The 27,739-nt window shown below is 36.7% G+C and overlaps 1 protein-coding gene across 1 annotated transcript in view; it reads left to right on the forward strand.

Moving 5' to 3' along the window:
- Positions 1-26,883, forward strand: part of RAD54B (RAD54 homolog B) — a 61,369-nt gene extending 34,486 nt beyond the window's left edge. The window contains exons 4-15 of the mRNA XM_041464521.1: positions 4,433-4,633; positions 7,845-8,132; positions 10,522-10,684; positions 11,371-11,596; positions 16,193-16,400; positions 16,915-17,054; positions 17,617-17,907; positions 19,343-19,518; positions 21,677-21,938; positions 23,241-23,307; positions 23,630-23,830; positions 26,508-26,883. Of these exons, the coding sequence (XP_041320455.1) occupies positions 4,433-4,633; positions 7,845-8,132; positions 10,522-10,684; positions 11,371-11,596; positions 16,193-16,400; positions 16,915-17,054; positions 17,617-17,907; positions 19,343-19,518; positions 21,677-21,938; positions 23,241-23,307; positions 23,630-23,830; positions 26,508-26,734 (2,450 nt within the window). The 3' untranslated portion in view covers positions 26,735-26,883. The remainder of the gene's footprint in view (positions 1-4,432; positions 4,634-7,844; positions 8,133-10,521; positions 10,685-11,370; positions 11,597-16,192; positions 16,401-16,914; positions 17,055-17,616; positions 17,908-19,342; positions 19,519-21,676; positions 21,939-23,240; positions 23,308-23,629; positions 23,831-26,507) is intronic.
- Positions 26,884-27,739: the final 856 nt, after the last annotated feature.

Consider the following 27,739-nt stretch of genomic DNA (forward strand, 5'->3'; position numbering starts at 1 on the left):
CAAATACATTTTGTCTTGGAAAGAGAGGTACAAAGCACTGGTTTGTAGTCAAATCACTGAAATGTAATCCCAGCTGTCATTGATTCCTGTAGGTTTAGGGCAAGGCAACTTGATTCTTACTGTTTGTACTCCTCCTGAGGTCTCACAGAAGTGCCATGGGAAGAGTTATTACATTTTTTTTTTTTCCATCTTGGAAGCACACTGATATACATTTACATGTTAGCATAGTATTAAGTTTATTATTAGACTGAAATAGCTTTGCAAGTGAAAGATAATGCTATCTGACTCATATTTCTTTAAATATTCCTGGGATATCTTAGGAGTGTGTGACATGTAGATCTTCCATAGGCAACTAGACATTTAACTGCTGTGTAAATGTCTGTTCTCAAAATGTTACAAATTAATTAAGGAACTTTTCCATTACTTCCTCTGCTCAGAAGAAAGAGATGGTGCAGGCTGCATGGAGCAGACTGATGGCACCTGAGCAGAGTCACTGCAGAGGCTACAGCAGAACACTGGCATTGAGTTTGGGCTGTGATTCATTCAAAGCCTCAGTCTCCTTTTACTGCAGTTCAGATTTTTTTATTTGCCTTCCTCTACTTCTTGATTATTCCTTAGTGCTATAGAGTGCAACTTGAATCAAAGTTGTCCTCTCTAAGCTGTAATTTTTGCATTGTGACAGTACTTTTTATTGACAAGATTCAGAGCAGTTGAGGGAAAACTTGCCTGTCATTTCATACATGCTTATATCATGGATGTTCAGGTGTGAAGGTGATGGGTAACACAGGACCCTTGGTTTCAAAATCACCCCAACCTAACAGTAGCTGCTACAAAAAGATGGGCAGCCTCCCAGTCTCCTTGGTCCAAGCTGCACGTATCCCTTCCCTATATTGGCTGGAGGTGGTGATGGGATTCATTGGGCTGGCTTTCCTGCAGCTGGTGGATGAGAAGCAGAGCAAGAGAGGGAAGGAAAGGTGAGCTCATGGGCTATGGCAGCAGCCTGCAGTTGGATGGGGTTAAGCCATCCATTAAACCACATCCAGGCCAAGGTGCCAGTGCCTGGCTCACTGGAGCGTGCCCCTTGCTCCGCTCGGCAACGCGCGCGCTTACGGTGCTGCAGCCCGCAGTGCCCTGGAGATGAACGCTGGAGTTACCTTGGGTAGTCTTTCATAGTGCAGCTGCTTTCTTACTGCATTGGGAGTAACCTAATGCACTTAATCGATGCATTTTCTCTAAATCCTGCTCATCAGAAGCTGGTTAAACTGGTTTGCCATTGGAATGCTCCCGTCCCCTCTCCTGGATCCCGTCCCGATTTCTGTAAATCATCACCTTCCTGAGGCTGCTGAAACTTTTCCTCATATCAGCGAGGCTATGGTTTATATCTTGAAACCTAAGCCCTTGTTTTCTCAACCACAGAGAGAAAGCTTTATTTGTGGAAGCTTTTGAAAGCCTTGTTAGCCATGTCTTTAAAGTTCCCAAGCCCTTCCTTTGGGAGGAAAGCCATGCCTCTTGCTACTGTTTCTTCATGGTCAAGCAAACCTCACTGCCAGGCTGGGCTTTTGGCTGCTTGGGAGAGAAATGAGTGGGCATGATTTCCTGATGTTTCTCATACCACAGGGTATGCGTGGTTGCTGTTACTTATTATTTTCACTCTGAACTGATTAACAGCAGAGCCCAGAAGGTACAATTGCAGTTTGTCTTCCAGGGTCTCAGCAAATCCAGCTCTATTTCAGATACTGTCAATGGTCTCTGAGCAGCAAGGGGATTCTCTTGAATCCACTACTCACTGTACCCCTACATCAAACACTGAACTTAGTTCCTGAGCATATCATACCGTTCTCATTTCAATTCCTGAAAAGCTCTTGACACTGTATTTATTGAATTTGAATATTCTGCTATTGCACTGGAATGATCTTTAAAGTTAAATAGGTGTGAAACTGAATACAAACAAAACTGATAAGATAAAAAGAAGGTTGAATGCCAGTACCTAATCAGCATTGTTGGTGAACAGATTTAGGTTTTCTATGCAAGGAAATTATGTGAAAGAAAATTTTGAGAGGATGTAATTATTTTTACATAAAAATGTTTAATAAAAAAAAAGAACCTTACACTTTTATCTGAAAATGTACTGTAGTTATTGGTAAAAGGAAGATAATTTATGTGGCACAGAAACAAATTGTTATTGAATATTTCTGTAAACAGAAGTTACGGTAATTCAGAAGACAAATTGAGGGAAGAAATCTGAACATTGCAGAGGCTATAATTTTTCATTTTCCCCATAGGAGCATGGTAGTATTGCATGGGATATTGGTGCCCAGTTTGCTTCTTACTGGGGAAAGGATGCCTTGGAAATCTTTTTCAGCAAAAGTCACTGTAACAAAAGGCTGTCAATTTCCAGGTTTGTTTCTAAATTATTTGTTTTCTAATTATTTTAAATGAAGCAGGGATAAGAAAAGTTTGAACACTTGTTATTGACTTGGAAGTTAAGCTACTGGTGATTCAGATAATACCGTCCAGGATGCCCTGAGTAAAAGAGCAATGAGCATAACACGGATCTCAGGGGTCACCAAACTCATGTGGGAGGTCAGTGAAAGAGACAAAGAGGTGGTCATTTGTTTATGGATGGCCATCCTTCAAGAGGGAAGAAGAAAATCCTGCAGTGAAATCTCCAGTTCTTGCAGTAATAGTTTAAAATCTTAATATAAGGAAGGTAGTTGTTGATTGAACTAAGAGAATCGCTTTGAAAAGCAAAAAGAAAACCATCTTGTATTTACCTGTTGAATCAATTTACAATTAGAAGCTCAATATAAAATAAAATTAATCTTTTGCAAGGTACAGGTTTCCTCTCTTTCCCCCTCTCTCTTTTATTTCTCTAAATCTTACCAGTTGTGAATACTGAAGATCCAATAGAGCCTTTTAACTCTTACAGAGCTGCAAGGATTTTTTTGTTACTGTCTTGTTCATTTACCAAGATTCATCTACAAAGAATTCCCTACATTTCAAAAAGGGTTACTGAGTTCCATATTCTTATCCTTCTGTGAAATGCCAGTGTTCAGTAGCTACTCTGTTATTCCTTGGGGATGGGAACACATCTGCTACACGAAACTACAGATGTTGGCTAATGCACTGAAGAAACATCTAAGTATGGAAAATCCTGTCTGCTTTAGGCATCAGCATAGAGTTCTGTACAGACAATACAACTTTTGGGGGGGTTTTGGAAAGAAAATTCAACTAGATAAAAACAGCATTTTTCATTTAGATAATACCTTTTTAGTAAACACTAGTCTAAAAAATCGAACTCATTTTAGGTGTGTAAGTTAGGAGTATTTTGCAGTTTTAGGAATATGTAGACTTGATGTAGAAGTGGTAAAGCTGCTTCTTTGTTGGGCTGTTACTGTGAGCAAGAATTTCCTCTTGCTGCTTCTCCTTTAAATACCAGCACACTTGCAAATTTTGGAAAAGTTAGTCTGTGGCATAAGTGCTTTTTTGTAACAGATTTGTATAGTGCTGAATCCCAGATGGAATCAAAGGAGCAAACCTATTTAAGCTTTTAACCAGCATGCAAGGGTATTTTAATGAAAATTAGTCTGATTCTCCTTTTGAAGCTGAGCATGTGCTGAAAAGGAATGCTACAGATATTCCTTTAGGTAATGCTGGTGACTTCTCTACCATTACTTGTCTCAGATTGCTGTCTGTTCTGTTGTCATTTCTTAACCTTATTAACCTAAATATTGCCTATTAGTATTTACATCCATGACACTTATAACTGGGGAACTGCTGACAAATCTAAATCAATCTAAGCCTAACAGTGTTTGAGTTGGTGCATACTCAAGAGATGGTCTGCTTCAAGATTTGCACAATTAGTTATTTTTGAAGGGTGCGAGGAAAGAAGTTGAAATTATATTTTGTGTTATTATAGTTATGGTTATTCTGCTACTTAGTACAGATGACTTCAGCTCCAGATCTGATTCCTGGACTCCTTTGTTCCCTTTTCTGAGTTCTGTGTTCCTGTGCTTACTTTCAGAACATTGCCCAGCACCATCTCACGCGGACCCTGTTTTCATTTTCTCCTGTGGTCATTTCCCTTTTGCTTTTTTTTTCAGCTTTTCCTTTTATTCTTTTTCCATTCTTATAGTTTTGAATATATGTCAAATTGGGAGGTCACTTACTAATGTAACAAATGATCTGATTTCCTTGGAAGTACATACTTTCTGAAACAATGTAACATTGTATTGGTTTTGGTTTTTTTTCAGGATTAGTCCTTGTTTGGTGTTCTGTCTCAATCCAAATTTACCATAAGGACAGGAAATGTACCACTTTGTTTATGTAAGATGAATTTTATAGATTGGTCTTGATTTTTTTGAAATGCAAAAGACTGTACACCTTATCAGGAGAACCTGAGATATTCTTTGTTATTTTATTTCCCTTTTAGATGCACTGTATTTGCCAACATCAGGGACTGCAAAGGAAGAAGCAGCTCAGGAAGCGCCTGACTGTCTTGTGAAATATTTCAGTGTCGTGTGGTGTAAGGCATCAAAGAAAAAGCACAAGAAGTGGGAAGGCGATGCTATTCTCATTACAAAAGGAAAGTCAGTAATATTGAAAGATATGGAAGGCAAAGACATTGGCAGAGGTACTGTAGAATTGCACACTTGCTCAAAGGAGCACCTGGCAGAAAATCACTGTGCTTTGAATTAACAGAGACCCAACTCTTTAGATATTTTAGTTCTTCACACCAGTGTTGACCACAGAATGAAAAAACAGTGGAGATTTTGGGTTTGCTTTTGGTTTGTCTTTTTTCTCGGGGTGGGGAGAAGACTGCAAGACAGCTTTATATTTATTACATATAAGACAGATGCATGGGGGTGGCTGGAGCAGGCTGAATAACATAATTCACAGAAACACCAAATGCTAGTCCAAAGAGAGAATCTGGAAATCAACGGCTGTACTAATTCAGCAGAAATGCTAAGTAACAGCTTTGTCTGCTCACATAATGCAGAAGTGAAGGAGTTAAAATTTGGGGAAAAGATACAGGTAAGTTTCTTGTAGATATTCCAGTCAGCACTAGAGCAATCAGGAATTTCAGAGGTTGGATCTTTGCTTTTAAGCCAGTCAGACAACTAAAAATATTATCTTTGTTGGAAAGACAGGCAAACAGCAACATTTTCCAGCTCAGCCAAAGTCAACTGTGTAGCAATTTTTAGTCTTGTAGTTTTAGCGGCAGCTGCTGCTGTAAGACATAGTTTGGGTTGATATCAGAGTTAAAAATAAGACTTGCAAACCATAGGCTGCCATCAGCTTGAAGCAGTAATTTTTTACTGAAAGCAAAGCAAGAATTAACTTTGGTAATGGAGCCAAAGATATTCTGTAAGGGAGCAGGATTGGACAATGTTTTTGCAAAGCATAATTTGATTTGTTTTAGGTCAGAGATGGCTTCTCTGCTCTTTTGTTACAATCATGACATTGTGATCTCATGACATTGTGAGCCTTGTTAGGACCAGGCAGTTTTGATTTGCAAATCAGTCTGTGACTTAGAAGTTAATTTGAATTTATTTATAGCAAAGCAATATATGTACAGACATGCTTGTTTTTGAAAAAGGCAGAGTGAAAGAGAGTAATGCCTGGAATGCATCAGCCACCACCCTGTTGTTCATGTGTTTTTTCAAGTCCTGTCTTCTTGAATTAGCAGCAAACACAATAGAAAAATGAACATTGTGATTTTCTCTTAAAACTTGACTTAAAAAAAACTTTAAAGCTTTTTTACTGTGTTTGATGGTGTCAGAGAGCACAATACCAATGTCATTAGTGCTAACTTGCCCATTCAGAGTTGCTTTCAATTCATATTGATTCTAAGAAGATAATAAATTGGCCAATTTAAGCAGTGTGAGTCTTAAATTTCTGCAATTATTTAACTCAGTGAGTGAGAAGGAAAGGTCCAGCAGTGGTGCTTGCCTCCAAAATTGTATGTAATACTGGGAAGTTTATAGTGAATGTGTATGAGCCCTTGGGATTATTATTTTTAAATGGGAAGAAAAAGGCAAAGGAAGAATTTTTCTTTTTTTCCTTAGGCTTACCAGGGCAGGATCAAGGATGGCACAAGGGAACCTAAAATCAGCACAGCTTATAGCTCATTTTTGAGGCAGCAGAACATCTTACTGTTCTCCTCTGCAATGTCCTAATTCCTTAATAATGCATTGCAAAGAATTTAGGACATGCTCTCTTGTAAATTGCTGTATGTTACAGAAATGGTTATTTCTGGCAGCTGCATAAACAGTTTTGCTTTTTGCCCTCTCAGTTTCCACCTGCCCTTAAAATCCATCCTGTCTTAGAATTAGACTCTTCTGACCAGAACCTGCACAGGGATACACCTGAATTGAGTATGTTCAGCCTGAAGCGATGTAGAGATAATAACAGAAAACAAAAATGCAGAGCAAAGGAGATCATAAATGCCCTCCCTAAGCATCCTATTTAGGAAGACACATATATTCTTTTGTGTTCAGGCATCTTCAGTTCTTTCCTGAAAGCAAGTGTTCCTTCAAGAGCCAAAAAAGGTTTGCTGTGTGCTTTCTGAATACTTCCAGAGGAGAGGAAGAAAAGTATCTCCCTTTCCCTTTTGGCCCGACTGTTTTTCAGTGCTTGCTTAGACTCTTAGACTGTGAAACACCTCGGTAATTTTTTCCTCTTAAAGGAATTCAAATGCAGAGCTTCATCTTCCAATCTTTCACATTCCTAGAAGGGACAGACCCAAGCTTTGCAAACAGCTTCCAGGAGTCTTTATACTTTATATATGGTGTTTGTTGGATAAAATGTGCCTTGGGAGGCCTTGCTTCTTTCTTCACAACTGAGTGATTTAACTGCTGATCTACACAGTCATGCCTTTTTTTGGGTCTATTCTGTGTTTTTTTTGGTGGGGTTTGTTGTTTTTGTTTTTGTTTTTTTTTCTGGGGGGGGGGTTTTGGTTGGGGGTTTTTTTTTTTTTTTTTTTTTTTTTGGTTTTTTTTTTTTTTTTTTTTGGGGGGTTTTTTTTTTTTTTTTTTTTTTTTTGGTTTGGCCTTGCTAAGCATCCAAGCCTGTTTATCCAAATTTACACAAATTCAACAATTGAGGTAAAGAATTGTGAAACAGAGATGTGGCTTTGACCTCTCTGAGTTAAGAAAATAAATTATATGTCCTCTGTTTCTTATGTGAGAGCTTCAACCAGTAGAATGCTATTTGAAAGATGGAACCCCACTCTTTCCTACACTGTTATCTTAAAAGGAAGAGGCAGCTGTAGCTGTATTTTGTAATGAGACCAGCTGTAGCTGCAGTGAGAATGCCCACCTGACCAAGCCCAACAACTATTGAACTTACTTATAAATCTTGGCAATAATCAGAGCATGTTCCAGAGCATGTGTAGAAATGAAGATTTCAGAGGCATCTGAATCATTAAGTGTAAGAAAACTAATTAAGAATTATTTAAAAAGTAGAATACACTGTTTAGATCATTAGCAAGAGGGGGCATGAAAGAAAGGGAAAAGGACTTAGAATGGTTATTAAGACAAACTTCTGGATTTTACCACATGGGGCTAATTTTTAAAAGCTCTCTTGAACAGTTGTTTCATATTCAGTAGACTTGGTTGGTGATGGGGATGACTGAGTCTCTGCTCATATATTCTGCTATCTAATTCTGTTTATTAGCACTCACATGTCACTCTGTTAAGGAGGGAAAGGCTTTATGTGTAACAATTAAATGTTTCAGAATGAGTTGCTTTTTCCCAGTTTTTCCTTCCTGCAGATGAGTACTAGTGTTAAGGAAGTAGTACTTGCTGTGTTATTCTAATTATTTCATTTTTATGTTCTTTTAGGTACTGGATATAAAGCTAAAGAGCTAGACAGCCTTGATGAAGGTCAAACACTGATGGTTGGTGGAAAAGAAATTGAAGTGATGGGTGTAATTTCAGCAGATGATTTCAGCAGTGGCAGGTGTTTTCAGGCTGGAATAGGGACTCATGACACAGATACAACTGCATTATCTCAAACTAATACAAAACCATTCTGTAAACCATTCAAAAATGTCTGCCAACCCAGTACTAAAGAGAATATGCTCAGGGAATCTCAGAACTGCAAACCTCGCCATGATCCAAATGCTACAAGTAAGATTGAAATTTTAAAGTTTTTTTTAAACATCCTCTGACTCTCAAAAAATATTGAATGTGTAACCAAAATTTTCGTGTTCCTCAATGTATTAGTGAAGTATTTCTGACAGACAGTACTAGTATCTAACCATGCTAGGATTTTGTCATGTGTGTTTCTAACAAGTAAAATACTCTGCACTGAATAAAGTTTTTCATAGTTGTTACAGATGGCTGTGGAAACACATTAGGGTTGTTTCTAAGAGTTTTGCCAAGGAAAATGAGTTTACTGATCATTGAAACAATCTGACGCATACTAGAAATTCTAGATGAGTTCCAGCTTCCCACTGGGGTCAGTGAAATACAGCCATAATGTGGCAGCACAGTAATTGCAGTGGAGGATCAGTAATAGAAAAATTGTGCCACTTTGAGAGAATTGCTTCTGTCAATGCCTGATCCTTCACAGCCAGTGAGTGTAACTAAAACTCAACCAGATATGTTTTGGAATAAATGTTTAGTTTTATAGTGCTAGAAGTAGTATGTGCTGAAGAGCCATGAGAGTTCACATATTGTATAGGAAGAAGCTGGTTGAGCAGTTGTGTAAGTGGTATTGATTATCTTAGCAGAACTATTCTTTTGTCTACAAACCATATAGGAGCTATATTCTGCTGGTAGCTCTGTCTTTCAGATGGAAGATAAAAATGAGCATAAAAAAATGTTGCTAAGCTGTGCAATGCTTATTTAAAAAAATGCAACTTTTTTCTGCATTCTTACTATAATACCTCCATCCAAGTTCTTACATCATATCCTGATACTATGGGACTTTTCAAAGGTGTTACCTGGCTGCTGTGTAAACAGACAATGAAATCTTAGTCAAGTGGTAATTATAAAAGAGCTTCCTTATTAATACCAACTTCTGGTCTTAATTTAACTTGATTACATTTTATCTAAGGATGTTCCTTCCTGAGATTGCAAGATGATGCTGCATTATCATTCTAACTGAAAATCTGACAAAAAAAGGCCAATATATTCAGCATGTAAATTAACAACTTTGCTATTTCTGCACTAGTTTGTTAAAAAGTTACTTTTTGTTCAAGTTATCTTCAGTGACTTCTGGTGAATTTGAATACCTTGTATCATATTTTGTGAGCTCTTAACACATCAATAGGTTGGACTCTCTCAGTCTTTAGGTTTGCTTAGGAGAATCACGTTATTTAATGCCTGATTGCATAACCCCTTTCAGAAGTTGCTGAGATGCTTTACAAGACCTTGATATTGGAACAGTCAGAGGTTTTCACTTCATCATGAAGTCTTATGATTATAGTTGATTAAAATGTAGCTTCTACAGGATGGAAAGCCAGCAGAGCAGAGTGCGGTGACAAAGCTATAAAGCTATGGCTTCCACATAGAATTTCTAAGCTTTTAGTCCAGTGTTTACCCAAGCCTTGTTTCTTCCTCATTTTCATGCAGATTTTTGTCAGAAAAGTTATCTTTTTGTCACTGCTGGCTTTTAAATATATACACGGGCAATTTGTTTTAATCCATCAGAACTCAGCCTTTTGTCACTAGGAAACAAAATCTCCCTGACTGATATAAGCCTTCAACCAACCTATTCCCATGAATAAATTATCAGTATAGATTTACTCTAGTGACATAAAAATACCAGAAGCCATAAATTGCTTTCTCATTCTGTCCTCTGACAATTCAGTTTTTCAGTGAGGGTGTGTAGCAGCAGCAGAAGCAACCCAAGTATGGATATTGTCTAGCAAAATCATAATGTTTGTAAACAGATTATGGCAAGCAAAACTGTTGTTCAGATGTTGCTCAATACTTCATTCTCTCTTTGCCTCTGTATGTCTTCAAACACATCAACTTCTTTTATTCATGCACTGTGGCAGTCTTTGTCAGCTCACACTCAATCCTCCCTTATTTTCCTTTAGCAAATCAGTGGCTTTTATCTCTGTTTCTTGGGCAGAGAAGTCTTTCTGGGCTACTGCAAGAATGTCCCCTTGAAATGAACTATTTAGAGTGTTTAGATTTTATGTAGGTCATTGTTTATGGTTTTTTTCTTAGATTTTCAATTCAGAAGTATTTTGGAACTTCTAATTTGACTCTACGAATTCAAAGTTACCAAACAACTTTTATTAGGTAGGCAGTTTCACCTCATCAGAAAAAAACCCTCATATTTCTCACTTTATCACCTTTACCTTTGAGAAAAACACAAACTAGTTGGAAAACCTCTTTAAAAGAATGTTTTGATGTAGAAGGCAATCTAGGTACTTATAAATGCATTTTCAGTCTGAGAATGGTCAATGTAATATACAGTATTTTAATAGTTATTAGATCATTGACTTTAATAGGTTTTGCTAACAGAATGAAAGTAATGCTTGATTATGTTTTGAACTTGAAGATTCTCTGGTTATGCCACGACCAAATTCAAGTCATCAGTGGATGTTCAATAAGGCTGGTTTACCTGTGGTGGATGTAGTTGTAGATCCTTACATTGCAAGTAATCTCCGCCCACATCAGAAAGAAGGAATTCTATTTCTGTATGAATGTGTAATGGGAATGAGGTAAGGTAATAATTATCCTTTTGGCTTTTAATACCTATAATATTTTCCTGCCCATGTTTGAAATGTGACATCTTGGGAAGTGTTGAGCAATTATTCAGTTAATTAATATTAGTAATTTTCTCCCAAAAGCAGCTGCACAAGTGTTTTCTGACCTAAATGTAGCATCACACTTGCCATGATTTTGCCAGATGTCATGAGAAGCTAGAGCACCAAAAGGCCTGTCATTTCTACATACCAAATTTTGTAAACACAGATATAATTAATGCCATGCTGAAAAACACTGCTTTCTGGGATTTATACTTCATATAATTCAAAATTATTAATGTAATTTGTAATTCTGGCATTTAGAATAAAAAAGATGTTATTTCAACCTGTTAAAAAAAACACTCCATTGTTTTCAAAAGTGTTTTCCCAAGTCATAGATTCCTTAAGCTATTGGATAATTCTAGTTCTAAAGGCAGATTTAAACTTTTGTTTTAGAGGACTAATGAGTTACTGTAGAAAATAAGAATTTTCATTCTAAGATCTCCTAGTACAACTGAATAAAAACCTACAGGAGACATAATAAGTATACATAGGTTCTTTATACTTCAGAAAACAAGCACAGAAGCAAATCCCTAAAGCAGCTGCAGATAGTTATAGATATGTCTTTTAAAATGATACCAGCACCTCATTACCTCTTACAGAGTTAGTGGCAGATTTGGAGCTATTCTGGCAGATGAGATGGGCTTAGGAAAAACCCTGCAGTGCATTGCACTTGTCTGGACTCTCCTGCGTCAAGGGCCCTATGGATGCAAACCTGTACTCAAGCGAGCACTGGTAGTCACCCCTGGGAGTCTGGTGAAAAACTGGAAAAAAGAATTTCAGAAATGGCTGGGAAGCGAAAGGATCAAAGTCTTTACAGTTGATCAGGTAAGATTTATTTCCAAAAGGGGATTAGGTCATTATTGGCTCAGAATATAGGAATTATGAGGTTTTTTCCTCTTCCTTTTTTTTTTTTTTTTTTGACTAGAGACCAAGCCTAGTAATTCTCTGTTAATATTTATTTGTAATACTTTATTTCTTCTTCAGATAATTGTCCATATGGGTATTTTGCTGTCAGTCACCAGGTCATAATGTCATAACCCAAGCTCACATGTAGCATGTGTCTGTCTCACCTTTCTTCTGGTTTCACCTTTGAAGCTGTAAAAGGTGACATGCTTCTCCCTGTGCCTCTTCAGTTTAAGGAGTTTTCTGTTATGTATCAAAGTGCACACCTTCCCTGCTTACATACCAAAGCATCTGCCTTGCACTCTGTTTCTGTGGTAGTTGCTTTTGTTCTGTACTGAAAACTTCTAATTTGTTTTGGCTGCCTGTTTTGGGGTACTTCAGACTGAAAATGCATTTACTGTCACAGTCAAGAGTTAGATCTCTGTTGGGATGATTTAAAGTCTCAAGAGTTTACCAAGCCTAGAGTCTCAGTGTTAGGTAATGAGACTATCTCTCGTCTCTAGAAGAATGCAGACAAGTACAAGTCTTATTAAGAAGCAGGATGATGCTGATCCGTCCCCTCCTGTAGTGAAGCTGTTCCTGCTGGTATTAACATTCACAAGTTCCAGGGAAGTGGAGAGCTTGTAGTACCTCCATTGGTGCTTGCAACAAAGATGAAGATACTTATCTTCCAAAATTATTTCTTAATCTAATAATTTCATACAGGTAGACTGATGAAGCAAATAGCACTTCATTCTAAAGGTTATCCAATTCTTACACCAGCCAGATTTGTCTTTAGTTTCTTCTATTATCCTTAATGGAAGAATGAATATTTCAGATGAAACAGGAGTTTTCAATGGAAGTTTACTTCTTGGTAGACTGTACACAATTTTGTAACAATAATTATTTCTTTAAATTTGACTCATTATTGGCAAACTCTTGAAATTGCTGATCTTCCACTGAAGACAATGCATGTGTAATAGGTGCATTGTGCATCATTTGTTTTTCTTAGTAACTTGTTTCAGGTTGTGGAAATGAAGCAAACTAACTTGTCTGGAACTGTAATATAATATAGGTTGGGATGGGAGGTATGAAATTTCCTAAAAGAAATGGATACAAGGCAAAATATAATACGGCAACATTTTAACCTAAAAGGCTAACGTTTTCTTGCAGTTTTTATAAATAATGTTGGGAGGAGAAAGCCTGAATTTGATGACAGTTGCTGTGTCCTAAAATGACAGTAGCTTTCATTTTCTTTAAATTTAAATAACTTTAAAAATGTTACTCATTGGACCTATTTGACTGGGGACACTCAGCAGCTTTAACAAATGTGTTCCCAAATACCACAGAATACACTGCCATGCAAAAGGAAGACACAATATGACTTGCCTGGTGTATAATAAGATATTTCAAAATAATTTACTGTCTATCTTCTCTGGAAAAACAGCAATTACCATACTGTTATTTCTCCAGTAAAACTTAAAAGAAAGAGCTTGTCTCAAGCATTTTTTTCTGTTCTTGCCTATAAGGAATGCATTCAAAGAACTAATAGATTTTTTAAAATGTTTTCCTCACTTTCACACTGAAATGACACAAACTGATCCTAACCCTTCAGTAATAGACTTTTTAAAACACTAGGGTATTACCTGCTTTTGTAATGTGATTACAGTTTAATTATGTTAATATGCAAATGCCATGTAGAGAACATTGCTTTTAAAATGAAGGCATCCTTGCAAAGGTTGCTATTAGGTCTTGTTAATTCCTATTTTAAGCATTTGCAATGTGTTTGAGAGAATAATTCCTTTATCTGTCTGCAGAGTATAACTTGCTACTGGAGTTGTTTTGATTTGGTTTTTAAGTCAAAATATCTGGAAAAATAATTAATTACAGGTCTACATTGCTTTATGATTCAGCATTTTTGAATTTACACTTTACTAACTACATTGGATTTGAGCTAGTGCAAAGAAAGGTCTGTTCAAAGAGGAAGTCTGGGACATTATGGACCTCTAATACTGATTGATAATTGCTCCATATGTGGCTCCAGGCAACTCACTTAAATCTGTCAAGTCACTTTGGATAATTGCTAAAATGGAGGCTATAATGTAGACATATCTTGGAGCCAGTTAAGAATATGAATTAATTATTTGAAATTAGCTTGTAAATTTATTTTAATCTTTCATCCTTCAACCACTGCTGTTGTTACATACAGTAGGAAATACATTATGTTTGACTTCAGGAAGCTTGTAAGGGGCTCTCCCTTTTTTTTTTTTAGAGGAGTTCAAACTCTCCTGTGCACTTGATATTTTTCCAGGGGAGGGATGTTGGTGGCTGTTCCCCAGTGCCTCAGCACTTTCCCCATCTCAGCTCACAGCCTGAAAGCGTACAAAAAGAAAATGGTTTCTGAACCCTGGGCATCATCTGATGCTTGACCATGCCAGGAGAAGTTCAGAGAGGCATTGCCTCTGTCTGCAAGGCTGCAATGTGGAGCCTGTATACTGGGGTAGGACAACATTGGGTTTTCCCTGCAGGGCTCCTCTGTGTCTCTGTTCCTATGTTGGGAAATTTTCTGCTCCTGTTTTGAAAATGGCAGTAAAAATACAACAAGAAAACAGGCCATGAACTACAGTCCTGGAAACAACAGGGAAACTGAAGTCCAGTCCCAAACACCTGGAGAAATGTGCATGTCCTTGTTACCTGGTCCTTACTACTCCTTGTTTCCTCTGATGTGCTGGGCCCCGTTGTGAACAGCATGTGGGGGACTGAGCTGCTGCACGATACTTTGTCAGATTAATGTGCTGGATTCATCCCATGGATGCGTCTGAATCACCTGCTAGGAGGCTCTAAAGATTGTGATAATTAAGTTGTGCTGCTTTTACAATGTATTACGCCATCTGGCTTCAGACTTAGTTGTCTGTGTTTGGTAACTGATCTTGTTTGGAAATAAGAATACATTCTAAGGCTCTAGACTGATTTGCTTTCACAATTAAAGAGGTTGCAGCTTGTCAGCTGCACCCGTAGCCTGCTTAGTTAGTGAACACCGTTAGGACATAGGAAGAAGCATTCAGGAAATCAGCATCTGGAGCCAAGTGGAAAGGTAAGGGACACATCCACAGTAGATTTTTCCAGTTTTATGCATAATTGCAAGACAGGTAGACAATCGTAGTATATTTACAAGTCTGCACAAAAATATAACTGTTTCTTTTTTGAAGGAAGCTCTCTGTCCCATTACAGTGACTATTTAGTGTGTGCATTTTCTTCAATAGACAGGAAAATTCTTGGTGTTTCTTGAAGGAAAAGGGCTTGAGTGGTATATAAGAGAGGAAATGGTTGCAGTCATTTTTTGACCAGTAATACAAGGATTAGAAATTGACCAGTAGACAGACATGTTTTCTGGGGCAGGTTATAGACTCTTCATTTTCTGAATCCCAGGGTGACCTTACCTGTTGGCGAGCCCATCAATGTTAGGGGCTAGTAACAAGGTTAATTATAGAATAATCATGAAATATCCTATTGAAATGGACCTCAAGGATCATGCAGTCCAACCTTTCTTGGCAAAAGCACTGTCTGGACAAGATGGCCCAGCATCCTGTCTGGACAAATCTCCACCACTCCCCTGCGGAGATTATTCCAATGGCTGGTGATTGCCATTGTGAAACATTTTCCTCATGCGCAATTGGAACTTCCTCAGGAGTAACCTTGTACCCATTATCCCTTGCTTTTCCATGTGACTTCTTGTAAAAAGGGAGTCTCTGTCTTCACTTTAAATAGTGGAACATGGTGATAAGGTCTCCCCTAAACCTTCTTTTCTCAAGGCTGAACAAACTTAGTTCTCTCAGCCTTTTCCCCTGTCATAGTCTTCCCAGTCTGTGGCTCTCTTTTTTTAAAGGGGAGGAACTATTTTCATGCTTCCAGAAGAGCAACCATGAAAAACTCCCAGCATTTGGGAGTAGCTTTTGCCTCCATGAAAGCTCCCTGCAGAATCCCTCCCACCTGAGCTCCAAGCAGGCTGAACTTTACTCTTCTATATCCTGAGGCCTAGAACCAATTCAATAGGTTAAATAATACCAATATAATATAATATAATAATCTACAAAGGGAATTCTGGTAGACTGTGGTAACTTCCTACTGGACATTACCAGGCTGAGATCCAAAGTGAATGTACAAGGAGCTACCTGTGGCCCTTCATTATCTTGGCTTTAATTATTCATTTGAAGCTTACCCAAATGCCAGCAGTGGGAAGCTATTACAGGAACTCTGTGCTTTTCACCTTCATGGTAATGTGTCTCAGAGGATTTAAAGGCTTAAAAGAATAATAAATTTTCTTTTAATGAGGTGGTAAAATTCTAAATTGCTGTATCAGATCTCTTTCACAAATTAAGAAAGAATCAATAATCCCAAGTCATGAAGGGGATAGTAAATATCTGGTGTCATGTGAGAAGAAATTTGTGTAGTTACTGGATTTTTAAGGAATGTGATGATTTTTACGCATGTGATCTTCAATTAAATAGTTATATGATGCATTCTCCTTTATGCCTGCAGGACCACAAAGTAGAAGAATTTATGGGTTCTCCACTTTATTCTGTTATGATAATCAGTTATGAGATGCTGTTGCGATCTTTGGATCAAATTCAGGCTGTGGAATTTAACCTCCTAATCTGTGATGAAGGACATCGTCTGAAAAATAGCGCTATTAAGACAACTACAGCCCTTACTAGTCTGTCTTGTGAGAGGAGAATTATCCTTACTGGTTAGTATCTATAGGTACTTTTAGTATATTTTTATGTTGATAGTGCTAGGTTGGGGTAAAAGAAAAGCATGAGATCAGTTGGAATTTTGGCAATGAGTATTAAATGAAGAAATCTCAGGTGTTGTAAAAACAGGTTATTTCCAATTTTTTTTTACATAAAGGCAAAATATGTCAGTCTTCAGGGGCAAGCAAAGGAGCCTTAGATCTTCTGTAAGAGAATTGGGACTCTGCATACACTCAAATGTTTTCCTTTGTAGTTATTTAATAAATTGATTTAGAACTTTTTAAATTCCTTTGTCAGAACAATTATATCTGCAGTCTGTTTAGTTAGGAGTATGATATCTTGTTATTCATGGCAAAGTTTTAGTGCAATTCAGGACTCTGAGTAATTCACATTGAAATAAAACATCTGTTTTCAAGGTACATTGTCAATATTAACCCCTGCATTCAATGTACTTCCATCAGTTTAAAGAAAAAATAACCAATTGCAGAATTTTTTTTTTTCTCTTTCAAGGTACTCCGATCCAAAATGACTTGCAAGAATTTTATGCATTAATAGAGTTTGTGAATCCAGGAATACTCGGTTCTTTATCCACGTATAGAAAGATATATGAGGAACCAATTGTCAGATCTAGAGAACCTTCAGCAACAGAGGTATTTGGTTTAAAAATTCAGTTATAGAAGAAAATTCATAGTAAAGTGAAATTTGCATACTATGGAGCAAAGTGAAACTCGGGACTACTAATAGTAGCTGAAGCTTTTCACCTTCCTCTTTGACATATAGTCACTTGTTTTCCAAAGGGAGCAGAAGGAAAACACACATGTAAAAATCACCTCATTTCAGCTGCCTATTAATTATCAGGCAACAACTGTGCTTCCAACACCTGCATTCCCCAAAAGGCCATGTGCATTGCCACGTGATGATACTTTATTCATTCTTAGCTTCTCCACAGCACTGCAAGGCTCAAGAAATTCTAGGATATAATTCAGGCCTTGGATGTCATCTGGGATATTATTTTCCTTTGTTTAAGATTTTAGAAACCAGACATAGAACTAATGCAGTGGTACTAATTGGAGAAGAATTGGTCATTACAGTTCCATGTCAGAAAGTGGTATCATACTTTTAAAAGGTTATTTAAATACCTAATTAAAATCATACAGAACATTGTTCTGATGAAATGCAAGATTATAATTTATTTGTGCTTTATTATTTTAGGAGGAAAAGGAATTGGGAGAAAAAAGAGCAGCAGAACTCACACGCCTCACTGGACTCTTTATTCTAAGAAGAACACAGGAGGTTATAAACAAATTTCTGCCCCCCAAAAAGGAGAGCATAATCTTCTGCCGACCAACAGCGCTGCAGCTTGAATTGTATCGAAAACTGCTTAGTTCTCGTGTTATTACATCGTGTCTGCAAGGCAGGCTGGAAAATAGTCCCCACCTAATATGTATAGGAGCTCTGAAAAAACTTTGCAATCATCCATGTCTTCTGTTTAAAGCTATAAAGGTTATAGCTTTATCTATTTATCTATTTAGGTATCTATTTGCATGGGGGTGTGTGCTTGCAATTAGTCATTTCAGCAGACACAGGTGGCTAAAACTGTGTTATCCATGTGCATGTTGCTTAAGCTAATTTCCATACTCTCACATACAGCTTGCTCTAGTAAGTCTGCTTTCAAAGGCACAAGTGTTAGGAAATCTGAATGCACTGAGGAAAGGGATCTCACCAGTTTCCTATTGCCTTGTGCTGTTTTCTCTTTCTTAATGTATTTTCTATCTTAACCTTGTCTCTGAATATTTGTAAAAGTACACATAAATGTGAATTTTACAAAGAGCACTGTTAACAAGAGATCACTAGTCTAGATTACTAGTATGTACTAGCATTACTAGTATGTCTGCTGGTTTCTCTGAAACCTCCCTGTCCACATGATATTTTCACTTTTCCAAGCTTAATGACACTGGGAGCTGCAGGCTCAACATGTCACTGGTACTAGATGTCTCCATCACTACTTCTTCTGGGATTGTACATAAAGAAATGTTCTTATTCCTATAGGCAAATAGTATGATAACTTGGAACTTGGTAATAGTAACTTGGTAATTAGAACTTGGTAATAGTAACTTCTATCTTCTAACACTAGCTGAAGTCCAAGTAAGGGGGGTGGAAATATAAATCTTTCTTAAAAGATATGCTTTATGACTTTGGTGGAATATCACAGTGCAGTATCCCTGTAGCTTTCAATGCTGCCATGTAAAGTTCATTGCCTTTACTTCATAGTATAAGCATTAGAAACCTTCCATATGCAAAAACACAAGGCTTTATTAAATACAGGGATGGAGAGGACTGTATGTGCAAATCATTTATTGCCATTGTGGTTTTGGCATTTGAGTGGTTTGGCCTTTTCCTCCCTGTGAAACTGGTTTTCTAAGTACAGCAAAATATTACATTTATTTCTTCTATTTTATTGCTTTTGCTTACCAGCTTTTCTTCATTTCTAGTAGTATAACTGAATCTTAATAACAGTATTTTCATAAACAGAGTGAATGATTGGGAAGTTTCATAATAAGATATTATGGGATTTAGAAAACTTAAACAAAGTATTAATTTGCTCCTCACTCCCAAATTTAAGATATATTTTTACTGTGGAAATACATTTGTGTGGTTAAGTGGAGAAGTTGTACACATTTTTCAGTTTTAAGTATTTCAACTTTCTACTTAGCTGCAAACAATGTCTTAGATTAGAGAATGTAAACTAAACACTATAAGTATTTTAAAACTTTGCTTTCAATCCTGTGTTAGGAGTCTGTCATGCTCATGCTCACATACTACATTGCTTTGTGGCACCTTTTTATGCCTCCTTTTGTCTTTGTGATAAAAATATAGCAATCTTAAAAAAATATATGTTAGAGAGGATATGGAATTTTAATCCTTTTATTTTCAACAGGAAAAAAGCTGTGATCCTATGTCTGAGGAATATGATGAGTCTAGCCTCTATGAAGGTGTAATAGATGTCTTCCCACAAGATTATACTTCAGACACTTTCTGTGAAACTGATTCAGGAAAATTGCAGGTGCTGGTGAAGTTGTTGGCAGCAATCCATGAGCTCAACTCTTCTGAAAGGCAAGTGTGAAAGAAAGGTAGAAGGGAGGTAATGGGAGTGACCTTCTGGATGTTGATTTACTTTTCAAATGCATGGGAGTATGACTTTCAAAATAAAGGTATTGCAGCTGTTTGCAGGGGTGCCAAATTAATTTAAACATTGTAGTCCTGGCTTTCTTGTTAAATTGTGAAATTAGAATTTGCAGCTGACATAATTTTTAAAGTTGCTCTTCATATTTTTACCAGGTAGTGATACTTGTATTTTTTACACTGTAAAGCAAGTAAGATAGGCTGTAGCAAACTTTGTGCTGCACCCTGTACTTGCAGAGGCTTTCCAGTTCTTTATATCTTCATGAGATGTATTAATCTATGAAATTGCACTGAAATATTTTCATTACTACATTATAAGTTATTTCCTCTTTAATCATGCTTAACTGCTCGCTGCTTGCTGCCTTTTTGAAGTTCAGGGCAACCATTCTCAACAGATGAACTTGCCCAGCAACCACTTATTTCCCCTGTGGTAAATGCCACTGACTTGCAGGAAAACTTCTGGTTGTCACGGGGTGATAGGATGCACATGATTAATTTCTGTGCAATTGCTGATTTGTGGGAATCTCACATGACCTGGTGTCCCAGGATAATTTTTTATGGACTAATGCCTTAAAGCCCAACTGTTCCAAAAGTTTTTAACTTTTATTTCAAGTGATGTTTGAATAGGACACACTGTAATTCAGTAGTGGGAAGTAACAGCAGATATCTTGATACTGATGTAATGGCATATGAAGATACTTTCTTTTCACAAATCAGAAAGTTGAGCCTGTTGCTGGAGTTTATATACTTAGCATCCACTGAAACCAGCGACAGCTGAATATCTAAAGGCACTGACCTTAGTTTGTGTAGGTCAGTGAAACCAGGAGTGTCAGTAAAATGTGCATCTCTCTGTAGCAGTACTTTAGGGGCTGCTGAGTTGAGGCATTACTTTATGCCTTTAAGTTTTGTTGCATTAATTTAGTGTTTCTTTTTCTTTGGTTTCTCTGCTTTCGTTGGTACTGAATAGTTTTTGCAATATACAATTGCAAATAGACTCAATTCCAGTCATAATCTGAAGTTCATATTCTATTTTTGAGTGCAGACAAAGCTGTGAATGTTATATTGATTGACAAAAAAATAAATCTTGCAAAGGCTTTACAAACAGGTCATGGATGTAGTTCAACTGTAAAGTGTAATAATAAAAATATTCTAAAACACTTCTAAAATGTTAATATTTTCATTTTCTGCTGAAATTATTTGTCTCATTCTTCAGAACTTGTTTTTAATCAAAATTATTTTTAAAAAATAATGAAATGTATCATTACTTTAAAAAAAATCAAATATATTGCATTTAGTTTAGATTACTAAAGGCTTCCAAATGAGATCTGGCAGAAAATGCCCTGTTCTTTCACTTATGGCTTAAATTTAAAAGATATTTGTCTACTTAGTAGAATCATCCTCAATATTTGGGAGGGTAGGAATGCTATATTTTCAAACCTTTGAAACCTAATCAGACAAAATTTCAGAGAAAATAGACCAACATAGCTTGGACCATTACTGTAAAGGATCAGACTGATTTTGCTTTCTAAAAGAACTCAGTGTCTGTCTTTCACTAGTCTTCAGCCCTGTTCTTTTCAGCCATAAAATGTTGGAAAGTATCTCTGCTGTCCTACTTGACTTTCATTATGATTTTTTGTTAGAATTTTCTGAGCTTTTCTGTAGAAATTCATAGCAGCTTTTTCAGTAAGTAGAGTTTTATATATATATTATTTATTAGCTCCTACAACATCCTCTGCAAATGCTGTCTTAACAACAGTTATTTTGTATAAACAGATTTAAAAAAAATAAATAAATCTATCTTTGTGATTGGTTCTGAATGCCTGCTGTCTGCATTATGCCAAATTCTGTTGCAAAAGGAGACATTAATTATTTAACATTTGAATGCTTGACAGTAAGTATAAAGCATCCAGATCTGGTATGTGCTTCTAATTAATTGGAAATGCTTTATATTGTAGAAAGTAAAAGTACCCCCAAGTTGTTGTGTAATTTTTCACCTTAATTTTATATTCTTAGATGTGTTCAGTGATTTGTTATTGGACTCTAATTTTACCAAGGTCTAGGTTGATGACTTTGTTTTGCTGTTTGACAGAGTCGTGTTGGTATCCAATTACACTCAGACATTAAATATATTACAAGACATATGCAAACATTATGGATACTCCTATACTAGACTTGATGGCCATACTCCTGTCTCACAGAGACAACATATTGTGGATACTTTCAATAGCAAATTCAGCCCAGCTTTCATCTTTTTGCTGAGTTCAAAGGCTGGTGGAGTGGGACTGAACCTGGTTGGAGCATCTCATTTGATCCTGTATGATATTGACTGGAATCCAGCTACAGATATTCAGGTCTGGTAGCAACTCTGTACATGTGGGTTGGGATGGGCATCAAATGAATTCTTGACTGATTTTGAATTGCCTGACTTTACATGTCTTACTGCTACCAATTATCACATTTTGTCTGGACAAGTACAACAATGAGGGAAAACTCTTCCTGAGAAGAAAAGAAGAAATATTTCTCTGTCATATTATATATATTGGGATCAGTAGAAGCCCTCTTGCAGTAAAAAATAAAAAGATTAAATTCTAGTTTCTTTGGAGGAGTGAGTCATGTATCTTCTTTGTCTCTTGATGTCTTTTTATCTGGAGAGTTGCTGTGTTTCTAAAAAGAAAAGTAAAATGGGATTAGATTGCATAGCAAACGTTGCTGTTGATTTGCAATTCCTGAGAAAAAGGGAGAGACTCTGATCAGAATTGCAAGAATGAGAAAATCACATGGCAGTGATGCCAAAAGAAAGAAAAGAAAGCCAATGCTGTGCTATTCTTGTAAAGGCACTCTTGGCCTCAAGGGATTATTTAGTTGGCTTAAGAGTCTTCAGTTAAAATAGTCCTTAAAAATAACAATTAAAAAAATCTTTTTATGAAGTCAGTAAGAAACTTTTTATTGTAGAGTAATGCTGTGTCCTTAATACCTGAAATAAGCCCTTGCTCATCTTCCCAGGGTGAATTAGTACCCTCATGTGGTCACTTGTCTTGTTGCTTGAAAAAGTCTGGTAAATCAGACAAAATTGGTACAGGTTGCCAGAGACTGCAAACCTGTTGTGTGTGTTTGTACTGAGGATGTAGGTGTAACCCATTCATTTTAAAAAAAAAAGATCATACAGCAGTACTCAGTTTTACATTTTGTTTGTTTAAGAAATAAAGGAGGTGCAAATAATCATTTTTAGAATTTCAATAGAAATGTAAAAGTCACTTTTAAAAATGTATTATGGAAAAAAAACAATTTTGGAGATGGGAAAGAATGATCAGTATTCCTGAAATATTAAATAGTTGTTAATGCTTGGAAAACAAATATGAAGAGGGGATTTCTTTCAGGAAATAATTGAAACACCTACTTTCCTACTTAAGTGTACAGAAAGGAAGTGAAGCATAAATGGCAGAAAGTAAATTATATTTTCAAAACTGTTTACAGTTAATACCAGAAAACTTATAGAAACAATCACAGAGGGTCATTGGGGAATGCATTATCCAGACAACATCTCTTTGAACAAGTGAGCAGAACTGGTAATTGGTCAGTGAAGGCTACAAGCTTTAGTGAAGTATCCTTGTACAGCAGGCTGTTCATGCTCTTCATCTTCTTGCTTTCCTCAGGCAATGGCTAGAGTGTGGAGAGATGGTCAGAAACATGCTGTCCATATCTACAGGCTGCTAACCACAGGTCAGAGATGGTGCTCAGCTTACCCAGAGTGAGACAGATGTTGACATTTTGTCCATAAAAGAAAGAGAGGGAATGGTTTTGGAAATAATTTGTTCTTTAAATATATATATTATTTGTTCTTTAAATATATATATTTGTTCTGAGTGCAGTTAAGATGGAGACATCACACTGATTCATTTGCCTTTGCTTTGTTTTCTCTTAAAAAGCTGAAAATAGTGATTTAGCATTTCCTATGTATATTGTTATCAAGAAATGGATTTGACTTCTTTGTAAATACTGGTCAAAAATTATCCCAATTTATCTGTTTTTCTTTTCAATACAGGTTCAATAGAAGAAAAGATTTATCAAAGACAGATCAGCAAACAAGACCTTTCTGGGGCAGTTGTAGACCTTTCCAAGACATCTGAGCACACACATTTTTCTATTGAGGAGCTTAAAAATCTCTTTACTCTACATGAAGATTCCAGCTGTGTTACTCATGACTTGCTTGAGTGCGACTGTAGGGGAAAGGTTGACCATCAAAGTGAGTTTGTTTTTCATTATCTCTGGCCACTGCTGTGGAATCCATTCTTTATATATAGTCTGTCTCTGGAGAAAACTTTGATTCTCAGTAAAAGAGGATTGAAATAATGAGGTTCATTATGGAATCTTCCACACACTGGCTGATTTATCTAATCCATAGGAGTCCTTCATGAAAGGAGAAGAAGATTAATTCCTTGCAGTAACAACCAGTTCATTTATCATGCAAGTAGCAAACATTCACATCTATCCTTTCTGTAGGGACCTGTCTCCTGTTCTGGCATATCAAAGTTGTTTTCACACCTTGCTGTGTACAGGTATATAGGTTTAAGTTGGAAACAGGATTAAAAAAATAAATGATCATAAGTTATGCTAGCATCTTATCCATTTTAGTTTTTGTAGTTCATCTAGTTTCTTAAAGGAAAGAATGTCTATTGCTTTGGTATGTTTCTCTTTTGGGGCATGAAATATCCACGTACACTATTTACAGGAGTGGTAGTGTGGTACCAGTCCTGATGTCTTCTAAATGCACACAGAAACCTCAATAAAAAGAGCTCAGGAAAGGGGTACAAGAGTGTGTGTTCTCAATAGACAGGGGCAAGAAAAGAAGTAATGCAAACCAAATACTTTTTTGCTTGATGATTTACATGTTTCCAGGTAATCAGTTAGACTTGTACTTCTTTCTCATCTCATTCTACCCAAAATGAGGAGGACTTGGCTAGTGATACCACAGGGCTTCTGTAGCCATAAGAATTTGATTTTCTCCTTTATTTTTGCTCCATATGCTGATTAAATCATCTTTGTATCTTTCTTTAATGATTGAAAAAATTAGACCTTCTGTTTCTTCATAAGTGATTTTCTAAATTTACCATCCTCCATTTAGGTACTATTACAGGATCTGTGTGGGAAAGGCACCTTCTGAGTTAAATGTTGGCCGCATTTTCCCAGTGGTATGCAGTGAGGCATGTGTGGCTCCTGGATTGCAGAAATCCAGAGAAATTTTGTGTTGCTACTGTGATGAACACTGGTGCTTGCAATTTGATTTAGCAGCTTACAATTGTCTTAACATCTTGAATTCTTATCTTATGCTTTGAACATACTTTGGTTTCATCAATTCAATCACCACATTGGCCACTTGGGTTCTGTGACTTTTTCAAGGGTAGTTCCTCTTCCCAGTGAACAAAACCTTTTGGCAGTAAATCATGGAAAAACGTGAAGGCCATTATTAGCCTTAAGTGGTGGTAATGATAGAGTGAGGGGAAGGTTTGACTTCCTCAAGAGCAGAGGACAAGCTGGCTCATTGTCTCCCTAGTCAAATTGTTCTGAGTCATGGGCTTCAGTTTGATCACCCCAGAATGCTACCCCAGTAGCTGGTCTCTTGCCTTTCCTAAGAACAGAAGACTGTCAAATTATTGCCTCTAGGAACCAGATTCCAGGTTACTGGGGATAGATTCTGCTGTACAGAAAAGCCAACAACTTCCAATGAATCGTCTCCTCCATTTCTAGCAAGCATGATTCAAAAGATAAACTAAAGAGGAGCCAAACAGTATAATACAGGTCTCACAACCATCATCTCCTGTGGTCCATTCACACTAGGGTGATCTTTAGAAAACTACAGGGGTCTTGGGAGGAGGATATTTCCTGTGCATGGATCATGCAGATGGATTGCTTGCTATTCTGCTGCCCTTCACTTCAGCTACAAAGCTATAAGCTTGTTGTTTTACCTGAACATAGTGTATTTTAGGAGTCAGGAAGGCAGGATCTGTAAATGCATCTATTCTAAATTTTCTTCTGGCCAGTAAAAAAATATATTTTGAATCTGCTTCAAACATCATATGTCAGTCAAAAGGAAAGTTTTGTGTTTATGAGTCTTTATGGGCTCTCAGAAACTTAAAAATACCAAGAATAGTCTGAGTCATGCTGCTCATGTCACTGGTCTTTCCTAACGAGCACATAATACTGCTGTGAAAATATTTGATGGCAAGTTTTAAACCAGTAACAGTACTGATGCAATTTTTTTCCATACAAAATTATTTCTTCATTTATGCCATGCATCAGGTGAATCATAAAGCCATCAATGTGTGATGTGCACTGCAATGACCTGATGCTATTTGGGGCTTTAGGATCCTCTCTTAAAAGTGAATTAATCTCACAGGAATAGTCTTTCCCTTACTGTGATATACAGTATTGTATATACTGAACAACTTGGCATAATCTGGATGTACAGACTGTACAGATCTAGTGTGCTGAGTCAATGAAACAGCTACTCAAATTATTCTTAGCTGGCTGGAGTGATTCCTCTGGGAAGCAATTGAAGCTAGCGTGAATTTTGCTGCAACATACATCTAGATTCAGATTTACTCAAAGAATGAGAGCAGGCCAAATGTCACAGAATTAGGAAGACAGAGGAAAGGAAGTTGGCAAATAAGATATTTCCTTTCCCATCCATGTGTAAAAGGATTTGTCTTTATGCTAGCATGTGGTAATTTTGATAACCTCAGTCACTGAGCAAGAAGCAGCCTTCCCTCTCTTACTGTGGATATATGTTTGGATTTTGTTGGTACAGAATGATTATATGTGCTGTTCTATTTTCTCTTGTTTGTTATCACCAGCTGTCTTATTGATTCAGACTGAAATTTTCTTAGTTTTCTCTGATTAGTTTACTGCATCATTTTTTTCAGATACTTCCTCAGAAAAGCCTCCCCTATCTAGAAGCTGCCAGCTTGAACAAAACCATGGGAAGCCTAATTCAAAGAAGCCACTTTCCATGTCACAGCTGATGCAATGGAAGCATTTCCCTGGGCAACATCAGACTCTTGCCGACCCTTTCCTTGAAAGGATAAAAGAGAATGTTTCTTTCATTTTCCAGAATGTAACCAATCCTACTTCCCCACCTAATAAATCTTGAGTGTCTTTTTCTGCATCCTCCTTGTCATAGGCCTTGTAAACAACTGATGTGCAGTTACCTATTGCTCTTTTTGCCCAGTCTGTTTTGTGTGTTTCTTGTGAGGTTTTTCGGTAAATGCAATTCCTGGTGTTTATACAAAGTTACAGTTATTACTAAGTTAATAATACCTGCTGTAATTATAATACATATTTTTAAAACAAGCTTTGCTTTCCAGTATTCTGTTCCTTTGCTATCATAATTAATATGCACATAATTTTTTAAGCACATTACTACTGTAAGTCTACTTCGGTTTATAGTTTTCATTTGATCATAATAATTTATTGCCTGTAAAGCTGGCAACTCTTCAGCCAAATTTTATAAATTAGGCAATGCTATATACATGTATATAACAAGACTCTGATTGGACTTTGTTATAACAATGTTATATATCTTTATAAATGCAGCTTTATAACAAGGTAGATGTTTTTTTCTGTTGAATTTTCAATTTCATGAAATTCAGGACAATAGTCACTAATGTCCAAAATTCAGAGGGCACAGCTTGATGCTGTGTCAAAAATATTCTCAAATTCTCCTACTGCTTTTACTTGGGAAAATAAACTATTTCTCAGACATACATCGTACAGGATTATCTTCATTTTGTTAACACATTTAAAGGATGTGTTTTGCCAGACTGAAGTACTGAACATTTTTGTGGTATATTTTTTAATGACTGTATTACCCTTCTTTGAAGACAAAACATTCAAAATCAGTTTGTAGTTTTTAAGTGAAGTACTTTGAAATGCCCACAAGAACAGAAGAATGGATAATTTTCAGAAATACCACAAACTTACAGAATTTGAAAGACTTTGAGCGAGAAGAGGGCTCCACTGTCATAATTCTGCATTGTGTCACATGATGGTATTTGGTATATGTGGCAACAGAGCCTAATTGCCCAACCACATTTCAGAAGCATTTAAAATTATTCCCTGTGTTACTGTTAGTACTGCCTCTTTCCCTAGACTGGCA

The sequence above is a fragment of the Pyrgilauda ruficollis genome, unplaced genomic scaffold (assembly GCF_017590135.1).
Source record: "Pyrgilauda ruficollis isolate IOZ18807 unplaced genomic scaffold, ASM1759013v1 scaffold18, whole genome shotgun sequence".
Classification (NCBI taxonomy): domain Eukaryota; kingdom Metazoa; phylum Chordata; class Aves; order Passeriformes; family Passeridae; genus Pyrgilauda; species Pyrgilauda ruficollis.